This window comes from Pygoscelis adeliae, unplaced genomic scaffold (assembly GCF_000699105.1).
Source record: "Pygoscelis adeliae isolate BGI_AS28 unplaced genomic scaffold, ASM69910v1 Scaffold286, whole genome shotgun sequence".
NCBI lineage: Eukaryota > Metazoa > Chordata > Aves > Sphenisciformes > Spheniscidae > Pygoscelis > Pygoscelis adeliae.
The window spans coordinates 4754235-4772516 of NW_008825076.1; the positions used below are offsets into that span (position 1 = coordinate 4754235).

Below are 18282 nucleotides of genomic sequence, written 5' to 3' on the forward strand. Positions count from 1 at the left end.
GCTTTTGTTTTTAAACAAATTTGTGATTAAAAAAAAAATCAGTGGAAGTTTCTTCTGAAGACTTCAAACAAATACCTAACTGAGGAAAAGCAGAAGTGTTTGTCAGAGCGCTGATTGCTGTGTTTAGCTCATGGGAGAATAATTTCGCTGTCAGATGCACCACTGAAAAATCTTTCCCCCTCCGGGGAGCAGGGCCGACCTCGACTCTTTAACCCTTTCCGATCGGTGCTGTGAGCCAGCAGTGCACCACCGGGGGTTAACTGGGTGGATTCGCAAGGGCATGGAAAAGCTGGATCTGTGGCTTGCTCCTTGCAAAGCCTTTGTTGCCCCTATTCACCTAAAGGCTGAAGCCATTAACGAGCAGCGTTTTACTTTCAGTTCTCTTCTGGGCTGCATCCCTCTCTCTGTTGTACTGTCTGTTATGAATTTGTTGGGATTAAATTCCAAAGGCGGTTTCTTACATCCGCGTGTGCGAGGCGGAAGACGAACCCCAGCAGGAGCTCGGAGGCTTCTCCCTGCCCCGGCTCGGAAAGAGCTTTCGGCAGTAGCTGAAGGATGCTAATTTGGACTCTGCAGTTGTATTGGGCTTTTTATAAGTATGGATTTGCTAACTTGCAGCATGCTGCTTCAGAGATGTGTTCTTTGTGCGTTTTTTCAAAAGTATTCTTGGTTGTGTTCGGCAGCTCCTTGAAATTTAGTGTGGCAAAATAGTTGTGGGACCTTTCGGTTGCAGCTGAGCCCCGTGCTGCAGATAGACGCTGGGGACGGGGTCAGTGGTGTGAGCATTTATCGCAAAATGAAATCCCATCTCCTGGTCTCTTTTTGTAGAAAGGAAATTCACTTGCCACTTCCTATTTATTTTTCCCTTTTATAAAATACCTGCTTTCCCTCCTCCTCCCGCAGGTCCCATTTCCTTAACGAAAAACAGTGCTCTGAGTCTCCCCTGCCAAAAGGATGGATTAATTGGAGTGGTCATAAACCCCAATGAAGTATTTTGTTCTGTTCCGGGGAGACTTTCCCTCCTGAGCTCCACGTCGAAATACAAAGTGACGGTAGCAGAGGTGCAGAGACGGCTCTCGCCCCCCGAGTGTCTCAATGCCTCTTTGCTAGGAGGAGTACTCAGAAGGTAGGCTGCGACTCCCCTTACAACCATCCCCACCGTGTCTATTGTTTGTGATTTTTCTTTTAATTTTCCCTGTGCTTGTGTGTGTGTGAGCAGCCAGATTAGCACAAGAAGGAGCTAAGAAAGCCTTTTGGCAAATTTCTGATTTTTAAGAAGCCCAACAACACTGAATCCTAATAGGCTTTGGAAATGAAACTTCTCTGCACTTCTGCTGCTTCTTGAGAAGTGCTATTAACAGCTCTGACAGCAATTCTCATTCTCTGTTTAAAGTTGGATTTTTGTCTCAAAAACGGCTCACGGAGTTTTCTTATTCCCATGACGAACTGTTTCCCCATGGAATGATTTTTGGATTAAATCTCATGGTCTTGATTAATCATTACAAGGACACTTTATCTGTCCTTTTTTGCACACACTTAATTCAGCTTGTGATCGTTCTACAGCTGTTGGTTTCGATGGTGCAGTTTGAAACATTTTGATTTTGACCTCTGCTGTGTTTCATCCTGGCTGTTTTGTAGTAGAGCATTTAAAAAGTAGGTCACTTGAAAAGAGCCTGTTTTTTATCTTCCCCCCAGTAGAACCCTATTGAATGTCAGTAACTGGAAATTCTCATCTTTAAAAAGAAGTGTTCCCTGAAGATAAATAAGGCCATTGTTTTTCTCTTTAATTACAGAGCCAAATCTAAAAATGGCGGCAGATCATTAAGGGAAAAACTGGATAAAATTGGCTTGAATCTTCCCGCTGGTAGAAGGAAAGCTGCAAATGTGACACTATTGACATCTTTGGTGGAAGGTCAGTCTTGAATGTGTCTTAAAAATAAACTTTTTTCCCCTTTGTGTACAGCTTTTATCCTCTAGGCAAAGCATGGAAAGGCTAGAAAGTCAATGAACGTAATAGAGGGTTTTTTATTTTAAAGTGAGCATGATGGGAATGTTGCAGCAACTAACAGCTGTGTTGCCTTTGGGGGGCTCCTCTCCCCTTCTTCTCCCTTCAAATCTGGTCTCTAAGCCCTTGGCCTGAGACCCCTACCCGCACAAACCCGGCTAATACTCCTCTTCCTCACGGCTGCCTGGAAAGGATGCTAGCAGGGATGCGGTAACTCCTTTATGCCAAGCTGTTCAAAATGCATGTTTGTCCAGCCTGCGTTTCTTGAGGGGGCTGGGTTGTTTCGGGTTTTGTAAGGGTGTGTGCAGAGACAGGCAGGGAAGGCAAAAGGGGTGAAACTCATCACATTAGTGGGTTTGATTCCCTATTGGGAAACTTAAAAAGTCCGGGGCAGCTCAATGCCTGGCCCTACCTCAGCGGTATCCTCAGAGGCTTTTCTAATAAACAAGCATATAAAGTGAGATTTATAGCTTTTGACTTCCTGATGGGAAACTGGAGCCCCTTTAATCTGTAACATGTTACGTGGACCCTCTATCAGTTAAGCTGGCTTGAAAGGTGTATATGTATGTGTGTGGTTGTGTTTTGTGTTTTTGTTTAAAGCAGCTTCTGGTAGTGGTGCAATTTAACAGGAATAGAGGCAGCAATTGAAAAGTGAAAAATGATCTAACAATACCTTACTGCTATTTCACTTCTGCATCAGCTCAAATAATGCAGCAACTTCCATTTAAAACCTCTCTTTGGAAGTTGAGTTTAAGAGAGCTTATGTGTTGCATACATGCACACATGTACATCACAGGTAACGCACTGATCATGCCAATCCATTTTTCTAAGCCTGATCGAATTGCCTTAATGAAAAAAAAGTGGCCTAGTCATATACCTTACAATTTTATTTTCTATATGAAAATGCTTATTAGAAAATATTTATAAAATATACTAAACTGATAAACCCTTTATTATCTAAGTGGAATTTAGTTGCCAGGTTTTTTAAATATATCAGTGGACAATTTGATCTAGACTGAATTGTAGTCTTTGCTGCACAGTTAATCTGGATAGAGATAGGAGTTTTTCTTTCCAGTATAAAGGCAAGTGAATTATTTTTTGTAGCAGTCACTATGTAGCGTTTTTTTTTCCTTGATGCAAACTTTCAAAGAAACACTATTAATTAGAAAATGGTAATGAGTGATACGGTGGTAAAATAGCAGTGTCCCTTTCTAAAATAGGAATATGCTTCAAAAATTCACAGTACTTTGCTTAATTTCCCTGATCTCCTTAAAATAAATAGATGTAACTACATTTAATAAGCATTCCCTTTTACCCACGCCAGGTGAAGCTGTACATCTTGCTCGTGACTTTGGTTACGTTTGTGAGACAGAGTTTCCTTCCAAAGCAGTGGCCGAATATTTAACTAGACCACACATGGGCCGCAATGAAATGGCAAACAGGAAGAATATGCTTCTTGCTGCAAAGTAAGTCTTGGGCTTGGATTTTTTTTTTCCCCCTTTCTCCTTTTTAAAGATGTTTTTGTCTGACCATGAGTATCTGTGACTGTGGACAGTTTGGTACGTTTTCATGTGTAACTTTAATCAGGGACTTGAAACAATTCTTTTTATTTGCTTTTGGTTTGAATTCAACTATGGCAGCAGTTATTTTAGTCTGAACCAATAATAATAATAATCCTGTATGATAACTCTAAAGCAGTTGTGACCAGTTCTGTTCTTTTTTCTTTTAACTGTAATAAAAACTTCAGAAAAAGTCCTATACTGGGACAGCTATATCTCTAAGAAAAAGATGTCCCTAGATCTGACAGGGCTGAGGACCTGCAGGGCAGATGTGGCCTGGGAATGTGAACCAGTGTCGGGACTGGGAGCAGAAGATAGCTCACCCACCTCTGCATACGTGCAGCCCAGAGGGGCATCTCTCCTTGGAGAGTTACTGGTGGGCATGCTGGGTGCAAGGGAAGCTCCGCTGCCATGTCCTCGTAACTGCTTTTGGCAATAGAACACAGGTTTCCCCCAGGGGACACCAGGAGTCAAGAACTGTGGATAGTCCCTTTTCACTATTATAGCTGAAGATTTTTATAGTTCAGTGAAAGTCAACCTTCAGTAGACGTGAAACATCCCTGTACTTAACTAAATTCCTATTGCAAAGCTTGATGAACAGGGAAGGGAAGGGTAAAGGCGAGAAGCATTGTTACGGCTGTTCTGCAGACGCTTGTACCTGTAAATAAACCACGTACTGTGAACAGGTCTCTGGTAGAAAATACCTGTGTTGAGTTACGCTTATCTTAAACCGGTGGCTGGAGTGCTCGCTGTCCCCTTCCCCCCTCCCAGTCTTCCCAGGCTGAGGTTTAACAGAACCTTCAGTTCATGGTCCGTTCTGGTCTGAGATGTTTTCTGGGACGGGGTTGGTGCAATTCCTTGCTTTTGAAGGCACCCTTGCTCTTGTAGAGGATCTGAGAAAAGCCTGCTTAAACCGCTGAGAAGAGTTGCCCTGACTTTGGGCTCAGAGCAGGCGTGCAAAACATACTCCTCCTGTTGCTGAATTAATACATCTTTCCCTGAAAAAGAGACCACCTTTTACAAAAATGTCTCTTAGAAATAGTCTCTCTCTCCTATAGCTTGAATATTATGCTTTTTACTGAGCACTACCCCTTCCGCTCATCAGTATTATAATTATTGGTATTGTTATTAGCACTAATAACAATCATCTTTTGGAAGATGTTTGTGATTGAGAAATTCTGATAAAGTGATGATTCTGTTAAGATTGCTCAGCTCCTGTGAAATCCCATCAAGGGGACAGATTTACAAGCAGCAAACAACATATGTTTGAGCATTATTAACCATTCATGTTTTGCCAGGCATATGTGCTAGTGTTTGCAGGATCAGGGCCTGGGTCTCTATTAAAGAGGGCATATACATATGATATGCACAACTAAATTGAATCTCCTATTCAGCTGCTTTAGTCTTTATAAATCACTTGACTGCAGCTGTGGAAGTTCTCACAGAAACTAGCCCTAAATTCCCACTCCCCCCTTAAAATCTAGAGCAAATGATGCAGAGCCAGCCAGACACCAGGGGTGGAGAGATTATTTTGCAGAGCGTGTATGTGTCTTTGTGACAGATATAACGGAAGGTTCATCAGAAACTGGAGAATTTCTGAATTCAGAAATTCACTGGAGCAATGAATTTCTGAAAACTCCAATTCCCACGTAACCGCCAAATATGTGATAGGGACTTTCTCTGTTATTGTTATTTATTTATTTGCTTTTGCATAAATTCCCACCATGGTGTAAAGTGTGATCACTTCGTGTCTTGCAGGCAGATCTGTAAGGAATTCACAGACCTCCTCACTCAGGACAGAACTCCTCTTGGAAACACGAGACCTAGTCCCATCTTGGACCCTGGCATCCAGGGCTGTTTGACTCATTTTAGCCTGATCACACATGGCTTTGGGAGTGCTGCCATCTGCGCTGCCATGACATCCGTCCAGAACTACCTAAATGAAGCATTAAAAATAGCAGACAAAACATACATGAACGCTGGCGACCAGAGCCCTGCAGAAACCAACAAAACCATTGATAAAATGGACAAGCACAGGAAGTAAAAGGAGCGAAACCAGACTTTAAACTCTTCCTCCTAAACACAGACTGGGATCTTCTTGCTGGGGGAAACATAGAGATTTGTGTGGGTTTTTTTTTATTTTGTTTTGGGTTTGGTTTTTTTTTTTAAGAAAGGAGGGGAAAAGAAAAAAAAAATCATCTTATTCAGGATCTTCATTCCCCCTGGATCCATGAGACAAGTCTTTCTAAAAGCTGCAGTATCCCTTATCTGTGGAAGCAATTACCAGAAGATAAGTACTTGGTACAAGTGTATTGAAATCCTTTGCTGTAAAGTGGTGCTATAAAGGGTTTTCGATGGAAACATACAAAGAGATATATTTAGATTTCTTTTCCACATCTAAGTATCTAGTGGTGACCAGCTTTGTGTATAGTTTTTAAGATACAGGTTTTAGATGGAAGCCTATTTGTTATTTGATACAATTTCAGGGTTTTATTCTCTCTAAATGCAACAGTAACAATAAAGCAGTATTAAACAATGGTATAGATTTATGTACATTAAAATTTTTTATAAACACCCAAAAATAGTAAGATTATTCTGTGGGTTGTTTTTTTATATTGTTTGTGGGGTTTTTTTTTCCTTTATTTTCAGATTACCATAGGAGAGTACTAAAATCCTGCTAGACTTAAAAGTTATCTGATAGCATTTGACATGCTTATTTTTATGGAAATATTCAGGCTTTTAAAAACTGCAGTAATGTTGACTGCAGTGGATATTATCTTGATATTTTTTTAACAAGGAACAGTTCAAAATGAAAATGCTTTTAGAAAATTCACTTTCTGTGTCTAAGGATATTGCAGCTTTATTCATATATTTATATTGTCTTGTTTTTAAATTGGGGGGGAAACTTGAAAGAATAGGCACATAACTTTTTTTGAAAAAAAAAATTTTTTTTGCCTATTAAGGCCAAAAAATATTTCCAGGGAGGCTTTATGTGTATTAAGGGAAGCAGTGTGTTGAATGTAAATATTTATTTATGTGTAATTTAATCGGATTTGTAAATAATGGTGAACTTTTTAATACTTTTTTTTTTATAAATGGGTTTCAAATTTTAATTTTGGTAAGTATTTCAAAGGTAATGGGTAAGCTAAACATATCTTTAGGTTTATGCACAGGTATGTTATACAGGGTATTTAAGACTTGTTTTTTTTTTTTTTTAAATATCTCAATTCTTGCCACTGAAGATTAATCTAATCTGAGGTGTATGTTCACAAAGCAATAATTTTGTGCATCATTCACCTGATAACTAACTAGACATGCAAAATGAGTGTGTGAGTTAGTGTGTATGTGAATAATGGAGGTTCTGAACTATCTTTACATATTTGTAAATGTTCCCAATATAATTCTGATGTATATGATAACCATATAATAAAAGTATTCTGGATAGAAGCATGGAATGTTTTGTTAACTGAAAACAGTTTTGTTTTCTTTCTATACTTCGGGAATGGGGGGCAAGTAGCACTAGAGGACACTACGTATTGAGTCATAATTGCAGCACTTTGTTCAGATTAACAGAACAGAAATATGACGCTGTTTGCCAGTAAAACTAATGGTTTCAATTAAACACGTTGTGTACCTCCAAGAATCTTTTTTTTTTCCTTAAGATGTCATTATCATGCTAGCTGCCTATTTAAGTAGGCGGCTTAAACACAAACTGCAAGACTTCCTCTAAAGAAAAATCAATCCTACCAGCTTTGTCTTCTAGTGAATCTGACTTTATTAGAATAATCTGTCTCTAATGACAAATATTTGCAAAATCCTGGCGTGTGAAATTTGATAGTGTCCCATCTGGTTTCAGCCCAATTTTACTGATTTGAGGAAGTTTATGGCATTTTGCAGGAAGTCCCCAAAGTATTCTGTGCAGTAGTGGTGAGGCAGGATCTGAAGCTTGCAGTGGCATTCAGTGTCTCGGGTGCAAAATAACCAAGCAAACCTTCCTGGAAAAAAAGTGCTTTTTCAGTGCTTTCTAAAACAGGAACAACATGAACCTGGGCTTTATTCTGTCCTTGGCATTTCAACACCTGATTAGTCCGTCAGGCATGTGGCTAGGGCAAACATTATGAATGATGACACTGGACATAACTGTGAGTAAGAATTTCGTTCACATCATGGCAATGTGTTTCTTTCACAGATGTGGAGAAGAGGCAATATGTACAATTTCTGAATTCTTTGTTTATAAGTTCTTATGTTCCCATTATTTTTCCTCTAAAGGGTAAAGGCAAACTACTGAAGGTGTGCAGGGAGAAGAAAGGAAAGGGAAGCTCAAAGAAATGCGTGAATGTATCAGTGGTGAGCTGGGAGAAAGCTGTTTTTTGAGTTGCAGTCCAGTCGGCTGCTCTCTTAAAGAGGTGTGAAATTCCAGCCTTTGCATTTGTTAGACTCATTGTAGCATTTGAGAAATAAGCATTTTGGACCATCTGTAGACACAAGCGCAGCCAGGACATGTAATAACTAACAGAACTTCTAAAATATACAAACTATACCATTCTGATAATATACTTTTATTGATTATAGATACACACAGAAATATGCTAGGTATGGTAAGAGCTCGTTTAGAGAATGTCATGCTAGAGTTCTGAGTTTTTCTTCTGTTTCTGCTGCTGGACTGCTTATACAGCATATATAGTAAGAAATTTTAGCTACCAGACAATGGAATCTTGCTTTTTATTAATGCACAAAACCAGGCTCTGAAATAATTGCCCCTTGGGATAGGAAATAAGGATGTTTCCATTTATTCCTGCGTGCGTTCAAGCAAAGCCAGTCAATTGTCTAATGTACTGACTCGGGTTCTATTTATATGTTTGGAACATTAGAAATGCTGAGTTTCCATTACCTTAATGCTTTTCCTCTACTGTATGTTTTAGATGGTACATTAGTTTGAGGCTCAACTACCTTATAAGCTGTGGCAGTAATATGAAACAAGAACAATGTCTTCTGCTCCATTCACTGAAGAGAACAGTTAAACTCTGACCTGAACTTGTCTGTCATCCAAAATTATTAATCTTAAGGAAAATGTTAATAGATTAGTAACTTCTTGGGAAATCTAAAAAGCAGAGAGTTATCTGAACACACAGGAAGGTATTTGCTTTTTTTCTGATCCTCAAAATTTCATGCTTTTTACTGCTTTTACATAGGCTATTCCTGGGCCCGCTAAAAGAAAAAGTTCGAATGTAAGACTCCTCTGAAGTTCCACTTTTCATTTCCTTTGAAAATGGAACATTCAAATGACTCTGTCCAATCTCATCCCTTGCCCTTCTCCCAGAAAAATAATGGGTTTGGTCTTCACATAAAGGAAAATGACTTTAAGCTATTAGGATTTAAAAGTAAAAATTCTGAAGCTGAAATGGGTCATTTTAAGTATTGCCCTTCTGCAAAAATGTTATTTGATACGTACCCACAAAATAGTTGAATTCATGTCACTCAGTATAAAAACAGCTTGTGGAAAAAGAAAATATTTCAACCATCTCTCACTTGGCCATCAGCAGCAGCTGGGCATCAGAGGACGCTGGGGTCTTCCCAGGCAGTGCTGGAGCCGTGGCAGGCAGCAATGCTGCTTCCTTCCACCTGCGGCAGCTGAGGGCATGGCCTTTGCAACCCTATTACCTGACAGGCAACCTGATTGTTACAGATTGTTAATTACAAACCTGATGATTATTCAAAGCCCCAGCTCATGAAATCGTCTGACTTCATGGCGGTGTTGCTTTCAGTTTAAAAATAATTTTTTTGTTCACAGCTTCAGATGTAAAACTAGTAATATATAGGAAAACAAGGAAAAAGAATGAACTTCTGTCTTAATTTAGTAACTGACTTCAGTTAACTTCATTTTTGACTCTCAGTTTTTGCTTTACCCTTCACTTGTTTCACTGTTATTTACAAATGGTTCGTCTCACCCTGTCTCTTTTGGCTGCAGCCCTACTGCTGTCTGTTCCTCTGCTCCCTCAGACTTTTGCAATATGAATAAACTCAGCAATGCTTCTTGAAATGGGTCTAACTTGCATGATAGTCTGCTGTGCTTACTTGTTGCGGCCCTTTCTTCTCTATTTTTTCCCGCGTGTGGTGTTTATGTACATCCTTGTAGTTATTTTGGCCTAATGTGGGCAGCCCCGGTCCTGGCAGTGGGCTTGGGCTGCCTTCTGGGACATGTTCTGCAATGAGAGCTTGAGTTTTTTTTTTTTTTTGTTAAGAAAAAAAAATAGGGTGCTGCTAAAATTTTGTCCTAAAACTGTTACTTCACTAAAAGAACATTGTGGGGTTAGGGACAAAGATGCTTCCCTCTCACTAAAAGAAATCTCCAAAGTATAACATGTTTCTGTTCATTGATGTTTGCAGGTTTTTGTACGGGGAACCTGGACCCAGTTTTGCCGTGCGCTCTGGGGTCCCTTGGGATTGCGACCCAAGGCCTGGTGGTGAGCCACAGGAAATGCATATGGAACCATGCAAATGAGAATTTGTTCTTGAACCCTGGCCACAGCCAGATACACCATGTCTTTGCAAAATCTGTGCGTTATCCGGACCGGTTGTGGTCTGTCACAACATTTCTATGGTGCCTGGCTATTGCTGCTGCCTATTGCCTAACGTCACATTATCCACGTAGCTGCATGGATGACCACCTCTGTCAAAATTACACGGGGCCTACGCTCAACCATATTCCTAACAAATCGTTAAATCCTGTTCTATATCATTTGCTGCTTTCTTTCTCCTTTCACTTTCACTTTCATAGGGTTATATAAATAAGCTTTCTCGCAGTTTCAGATGCCATTTTGCATTCACTGGATGTTCTTTCGTGTCTTACAAGGATGTTCCAGCTGGTTTCCATGGGCCATTGTTGTGTAAGGGCTGGCCACAAATAATCCATTTTTCCTCTCTTTTGGCTAAACGGCCCTTTTTAACTGGTTCTTGTGAAGGCCGTGCACACAGGCTACTACTATTCCATGACACATTCTCTGAATATTCCATTTGATCTACAGTTTAACCCATAATTTAAAATTAAAAACATGTAATCATACAGACACTTGCTCTCTCTGCCATGAAACTCAAACACCTGTTTATTAATATAGCAGAAAGTTCAGAGGCCTACAATGAACAAAATAACATAAGTGATCTTTTAGGTGAGCTTTAGACCTTATATTTCCAGGTCAATCTGCATAAAACTGGGGGAAAAGTAGCAGTTTAAAAGGATCTGAAAGGTAGTGTTCTTCAGCTGATCACTGCAATAAAAACCTGATTTCTAGTTAATTGAAAAAGTTCTTCACTAACAACAGAAAGTGGTCTAAAATGATGACAGCTCCCTTGTTATAGACAGGGATGCTAAAGCAGAGAGAAGGGAAAATGTTCAATTGCAGCCCTCCGGTAGTACGGTGTCTATCTGGGAGCAGAAACCACTTCTGCCAGGTCCTCATCCTGTCCTTCCTCCTTCGTATCACATCAACTCCAAAGAGAAAGAAAAAAAAAAACAACCCCAAACCACATGAAGAGTGCAGATTTTGAGGCATACTGAGTGAAATGCATTATTTTACCTTTGTAAGGTAGTAAGATGCCCCTTACTTTGTGTCAGACCCACAGACTTGAAAAAGCCACAAGGGGCAAAGGAAAAGAGCTGCAGCCACGGGCCCTGCTGCCAGGGCTGCAGGTACGGGATCGTCCTCCGCCGTGTCTGCTGGGGGACAGAGGGGCAGAGGTAAAGCGCAGTCTGTGCCTTGGTGCGGCCTGGTGGCTGGATGATGCTGGAGCTGAGCTGGGTGCTGGACTGTGAGCGGGAGCAGCTGGGATGGAGGCACACGTGGTTTTGGCTGTGCAAGAGCAACAGTAATTAACCTCCAGCAGAGCGGTAGGGCAGGTACCTGGGACCAGTAATTTTCTCCAACTCTTGCAGCAAAATTTACCTGAGCTCATTTGTCAAGCTTTGAATCCTTAAATCTATAACTCTAATTAATTAAGAATCTCTAATTACCCCAAAACGGTGCTCTATATTTAAGGCTAAGGTGTGGTGAAACCCAGAGAAAACATGAGAGAAGCTGGAGGATATTCAGAGCTGGAGATGCCAGGAAACCGTGCGTTTTCAGAGATCAAGGTGCACGTAGGTTCAAAGGAAGCCAGATGGCTCAATGTGTCAGTGAGACCTAAGGCAGGTCCTAAACTGCCAGAAGTCACTGTCCAGTATTTAGACAGCTATCCTTGGGTGTCCTAAGAAAGCAATGACCACCAAACCTCTCAGCAGGGGGTTCTTACTTGGAGACCCCCAAAGCCAAGTAACCTTTGGGACTTAAGCCCAAATCTGGGTATTTTCTATACTACCAGAAGTGCATTGGACAAGGCTCTGGTTCTTTGTGACCTTGAACAATAAACCCCAGTGGGGATATTATTGAAAACATCAGTGCAGACGGGTTCTGGCCCTGCCCTCATAAGAGGAAAAAGCCCTTTCACAGCTGAGGTCTTATTATATTAAGTTAAAAATTTAGAGCTTTTAACTAGGCTGTAACCAGTTAATGTGACTCAGGCAAAGATTCAATGTGGACAGAGGTATTACTTTAGAGCTACCATTTTTGCCTTACTGAAGAGGTTACTGTTTTCCAGACCTCACACACAAGTTCCTAGAAGCCCAGGCTAAACCACATTTGGAAATTAGGCTATGAGGTCATCCGATTAAGTGAGGGGGATCAGCTGGGTTTTGGGCTGATTGACTTCAGCAGTGCAGTAGATATGAGCCTGAAACGCTTCTTTCTGAGCACTGTTGAGCTGAGCTCCTTCCTTGGGACTTGCCAGCACCACCGCTTCAGCAAAGGTAAGGCTTCTCCTTCATCTGCTGTGGGTGTCTGATAACAGCGCGTACAGTGGCTGTAGACAGGGTACATCTGCATGTGTATGAGGTCCTTGTGAGGACGTTAAAGGAGGAGGAAAATTATGCATGCTTCTAGGTAAACGGTAGGGTCTCCCCTTCAGAGCCTCAAGTACTGTTTTCTAGCTCCAATAGTAGGAAATCTTTGTATTGTCCTCGCAAATAAATGCTTGTACTTAGTGGCTTTGTCTGGTGGAAGATAAGAGTTGATAAGGTCCTGGTAAGACTGTTGTGAGGCACTCCTGTTAACTTCCCTGCAGAGAGTGTTTCCAAGGATTCACTCCAGAAAAACTGCTAGACTGGGGGAAGGATTCAAAGTGATCAGTGATCTTTGTTAACGTTTGAAGTAAGAATGATCTCTGCCTGCTATTTTTCAGGACTTGTGTGATTGTGGTGTTAAAAAACAACATAAGTGTAGCTAAAATAAACCTTTTTTTTTTCATATTTGCTGGCAAGGTATGGTGTAGCAAATTGCATCAGAAAGGTAAAGATGGGAATGTGTCATTAGGTGCTAGCTAAAAAGGTGAGAGAAACATGTTAAATCAATTATGGTATTTCCTTTCTATTCATTCTTCTCATGTAGCCCAAAACATTGGGGGGGCAGAAAGCATGATCAGCTGTTTGGATTGCTTCAAACAGCACTGTGTGCCTGGGTTGTTCAGGACACAGTAAATGTTCTCCCTTGTCACTTTCTTGAAAACCTCAAGGTTTTCACCTTGGAAGCGCTTTGCCCTCTGAGCTGTGCTGTGCGGGCAGTGACAGATGCGGGGATGCTCCGAAGCCTGCGCACATGGGGACCTGGGCTCTACCTTGGCCGCAGCGGGTGGGTCGTGCTCAGGCACCCCGTGGGTGCTGACTCACAGCGGCGGGGGCCACCTACTGAATCACCGCCTGGCTCTCGGCAGCACCTGGCTCGCTCTGGAGGTCTTGCAGCCAGTGCTGAGCAGGCCCCAGCCTGTTCGGGCTGGGAGATCTAACGAGATCACAGCCGGGGCCAGGGGTGATATGGCTGCAGGCCATCATCTTACATAAAACCCATACATTTGCATAATGTGTTTTACAAGATTAAAACTGAGGAAACTTTTTTTCTTTTTGCATAAAAGGGAAGAAAATAGGTGAAAGAGCTTTACAAAAATGGGATATCAGAAACCTGTGGTTTCCAAAATGACAGTATCAGTAATTGGGATTGAAACGATTTCAAGGGTGACCATCTAATTTGGAAATCTGTCATAGTGTACTTGGGGAAAACAACAACCCAGAGGTAGGACCATAAACAGAAAGCGAGTGTTGGACCAGCGACGGGGAAACTCATTCCTTTTGAAGGAGCTGTTTCTCCAAACCTGTTGGATGCCACACGTAGGAGAAAACCCTCCTTCCGCAGCAGGGCTGTGGCGTGGAGAAGGTTGCCAAAGCTTGTCGAGTCACAAAACCAAGGCGTTCTTACTTTGTTTAATTACAGTGGGTGACTTGGATGCTAATGCAGAGGTCAGTAAATGGCCTATGATCTCCAGAAATGTACCTTACTTGCAGACACGGCCAGTGCTGGCTCGCTGGGAGCGCATGGATTTCGTGCAAAGGCCGCTGTGTGGATTAGTCTGCTGATGACTTATTGCTCAGCTGTATGTGCCTCCTGCGCTGGGCTTACTGCTTCCCATAGGGGCTAATCCTGCACAAGTTCTTTAGTGGAAAAATATGTGGAGGTGAGGGGAAAAAATTCCAGGAAATTGCAAAGGTTGGATGTTGTCTCTGCTGCGATGCATTCGGAAATGCTGGCTGGTGCTTGTGAAAGTCTGATAAATATCCCAGAGTGTAGCTATGGCCATGGACCTCATTAGCTACAGCTGCTGCATCCAAAAAAAAAAAGCAGAGAAATTCACCACTTTGGGGAGGGCAGAAGGCAAAAAATGTCACTTCTGTCTGGATATAAATGTGAGCTTGGAAATTAAGTCATCTGCACCCCTAAAAGTGTGAAACTTGGGGGCACATGGGGCTCCTGGGCTGTGGTAGGGCAGGTGCCCAGCTCCCTCTCTGGGAACGGGGTAGCCAGGCTGGGCATCAGAGCTGGCTGGAAGTTATTTTCAGCTGTTGCTTAAGGAACTGGCTATGATTTTAATAGCTGGTTTAACTGAACCAACCAAACTGCTTCCAGCACAGCCCTGTACTTGTAGGTGATGAAAAGACTTGAATGAGAGGCAGTATTGGATTTCCTGAGAGGCTTTGTTTTAGCAGGGTTTGGCTTACTAATCTCTCACTCAACCACTCCCTGCAGGACTCCCGAAGTTGTGGTCTTCAGCTTTTCCCCAGGAGTTGGCAATGTTGTCCATGGCTATGCCCATGTACATGGGTGTATTCATCCGTTTGTGCAGAGGGAAAGGCAGTGGCAGCTGCTTGCTCTGGATGCAGAAGATGTAAATTTGTGTCATGTTACAGTAAGCTATATCTGAAGTATCTGTGGTCAGATCAGGCACATATTTAGGGCCCCTAACTGTTACTGAAATAAAAAGCAGTGAAGTACCTAAGCGCTTTGCAGATCAAGAAGACATGTCTGAAAAGGCAAATAGCTGCTTGCCATAGGAGAGTTGTGAGGGGTGTGAATGGGCCTGCACTGTGGTCCTGGGGTGAAAAGTGCCACGGACAGGAAATCTGTACCGTCAGCATGGCCAATAAAAAGTGGTTGTACAAGGAACTGGACTTGTGTCTGGTGAAAAACTTTAACTTTTAAAAATTTTTATTATGTCTCTTCTCGTCTCCCCTCCCCTTTCACATCTCTTATGAAATAAGCCTCATAAAATTACTAGTTGGGGAGGGGGAATCTCCTGCCTTGTACCAGGGTGCAAACTTAAAAACAGGAAAAAAAGGAAACACAAACATGTTGAAAGAGGATTGCATGGAGGAATAGCTCCATGTCTCTGCTAATATGGCTCATTTATTTAACTTGCTGTGCTGTATCTCTATGTTTTTCTGCTTCTCTTCTCCCTTTCTTCTCTGGGGTTTATATCCCTGCCTTTTGAAGTGTGTCCCTGCACGTATCCAGGATGGGCTGTGTGATTGTACTGCTGTTATCGGGAGTACACAAGAAAAGATGACTTTTATTGTGGTTCCTATATGCAGTTCCCTGAACGCTGAATATGGCCTGGATCAGTGTGTGTTTAGGGGTGTCAACACACCTTCCACTCAGAAAGGTGGAAATGGTTATTGCATGATGTGCTGGAGCTGGGATGTTGTGGAACATCCTTTCTTGGGAGTTTAATGAGCCACATTGTAATAACGAGTCAAGCAAACCAGTCTGTGCTGATGCTGTGGGCTGTGAGAGCTGATTCCTGGAGCTGGTGATTTGATGTCTGGCTGCTGAAAATCTCTTTAGTTGACTCTTGTGTCCTGTACTTATTTCTGAGGCTTGAAAGACTGTCATATGCAGGCAACTTTGGGACTGTGTCCCAAGTACTTCGTAAACAACAAAAGTTGTGGTTCCCAGTTTATCCAAAAGAGCAGTTTGAAGGAAAGAAGATTCTTGTGTCTGAGGAAGAAACCTGAAAACTTACGAAGCCTGAACTGAGCAAATAATGGAAAGAACTAAATGTCTTTCTCTCTCTTTTTTTTTTTTTTTTTTTTTTTAATCACTATGAAAGGAGAGCATTCCCTCTGGCATGTGTTAGCTGACCTTTACAATACAAGGGAAAGGTGTCAAAGCATGTAGACCCTTCTCAAAAATATGTACCTAACCCCCCCGAGGCCCAGACTCTTTCTTCCATCAGGGTTAAAATCTAGAGTTGCCAGGACAGGTAGGAAATTGCATCCCTGGGGAGGGAAGAAGCTGAGGGTAAGATGCACAACTGCTCTTCCAGGCTGTGCCAACTGCAGCCTGGCTGCAGAGGGGCTCTTGCAGGACTTGCCAAGGGGAGACTTCCACCGTGTTTTCCAGCCCATGAGGAGCATGTGAGCATTATGGTGAGTCACTGCTGGGCTAAAACGCTGCCTAGCGATGCCGCTGGGTTGAACCATTTTGTAAGCCTCTGTAGTATAGAGGTTATTCTTCCTGTTACTTCTCTTGGCAGCACTAACTTGTTGTGACAGTGATGTTGCTGGCTGCTGCTATTAATCCAGCCTTCTTGGAGATGCAAAGCTCATGCTGTATCTGGGGTGAGATGCACAGTCAGATTAATCCCTGCTCCGTAGTTAGCTATCCTGAGTCATGTCAAAATATGATAGCCCTTGTGTGCAACGGTTACAAACTGGGGAGGGATGTGACTGGGACCCCCTTTTCCATTGCATTCCAGTGCTGGACCACATCACCTTATTATACAAGGGGGTCACTTGTCTCAGTACACCTCCGATTTTTCCATGCAGTCATGCATTTCTGATCCATGCTTCAACTTCCTGCCTCATCAATGCAGCCCTTATCCAACCCTTAGCATCTCTGCAGACTTACCAAAGCACAGCTTCTTGTCCTCAGAGATGTGCGCTGGGTAAAATGCTGGCTTTTCTGGGGTGCTTTGTGTTATGGGGTGGAAGGAACCAGCCAGAAGCTTGTGCCTTATTCTTCCTCTCCCAGTAATGGTGGAACTGGGGCACTGTGCTCTCTGAACCACGCCATTCCATGTTCTGTCCTCAGCTGAATTTCATTCCCTGCCTTTGTTGGGAGAAAGTGGCCATATGTGCAGCAGGCAGGTGTCCTGCCTCCTCTCCTCGAAGCACCGGTGGAGTTTCTCATGTGCCGTGACTGGGAGCTCATTAACGATGGCCCTGCATGAGGTCTGTGGACAAGGGGTGCGGGCTGCCTTGCACAGATTGCTCTGCATATGATTATTTCCGCACACTCCCCATCAAAACAGCAACTCTTTCCTCATGAGGTCCTTTTACACTGAGGGCAGCTGGGATGGGTGCGGGGGAACTATCCTGTTGTAAGCCTGCGTGTATATACAGCCGTGTAGGTGCAGTCTGGTCCTCACAGAGCAAAGAGCGGGGAGGAAGTTTTGACAGGTTTCGTCTATAATTTCCCTTCCAGTTTGAGAGATTCTCTCATTGGAGAGACGCAGGCTTCCTTTATGGCTTCTCAAAGTCTGTATTTCACTTGCTGCATGGGGTGTCTGTGTGCAGGTGCTGGCAGCGGGCTGCAGGGGCCTCTGTGAGGAGAGGTGAGGGGCTGCCCCATGCTGGTTCCAGCCGGTTCTGGCTGGTTCCTCGGCGGCACCACAGCTGAGCCTGACAGCGATGCTGGGGGCATCCCTGTGAAAACAGGTGTAAGAAAAGGCAAAATGCTGCCCTGGAGTGAGAGAAAAAGTGTGAGGAACAGCCCTGCCATCTCCAAGGAGGTGCTCAAGGTGCTGGAGCAGAGATCCCCCCCATGGCCCATGGAGGACTTGGGCTGGAGCAGGAGAAAAGTGTGAGGGGGAAGGAGCTGCCGGGAGGAACCCCTGTTCCCTGTGCCCTCCGTGCTGCTCGGGGCATTGGGTGGGAGGTAGAGGGGTGGGGAATGAAGGAGAGAGGTTAAGCCTGGGAAGAAGCGGGGAGTGAGGTGGTGTTTTAATTTTGTCTGTGTTTCTCACCATCCAAATCTATTTGAATTGTCAATACACGAGATTAGTTTTCCCCAAATCAAGCGTGTTTTGCTCGTGACAGTAATTGGTAAGGGTTCTCTCTGTTTTTTATCTTGACCCATGAGCTTTTTAATTTTATTTTCTCTCCTGTTGAGGATGGGTGGCTGGCTGCAGTCCAAGGTCAACCCACCACACTTGCACAACACTGTTTTCACCCAGCGCTTATGCTATATCCTTGATTCTTTTTATCACAAACTTTCCTTCTTTCTCTTTTGTAAACCTGATCTG

The 18282-nt window shown here is 42.9% G+C and overlaps 1 protein-coding gene across 1 annotated transcript in view; it reads left to right on the plus strand.

Annotated features, from left to right (window-relative positions):
• TFAP2C (transcription factor AP-2 gamma (activating enhancer binding protein 2 gamma)) overlaps window positions 1-5608 on the plus strand; it is a 9313-nt gene extending 3705 nt beyond the window's left edge. Inside the window, exons 3-6 of the mRNA XM_009326864.1 lie at window positions 904-1126; window positions 1794-1912; window positions 3330-3471; window positions 5323-5608. Coding sequence (XP_009325139.1) covers window positions 904-1126; window positions 1794-1912; window positions 3330-3471; window positions 5323-5608 — 770 coding nt within the window. The remainder of the gene's footprint in view (window positions 1-903; window positions 1127-1793; window positions 1913-3329; window positions 3472-5322) is intronic.
• Window positions 5609-18282: the final 12674 nt, after the last annotated feature.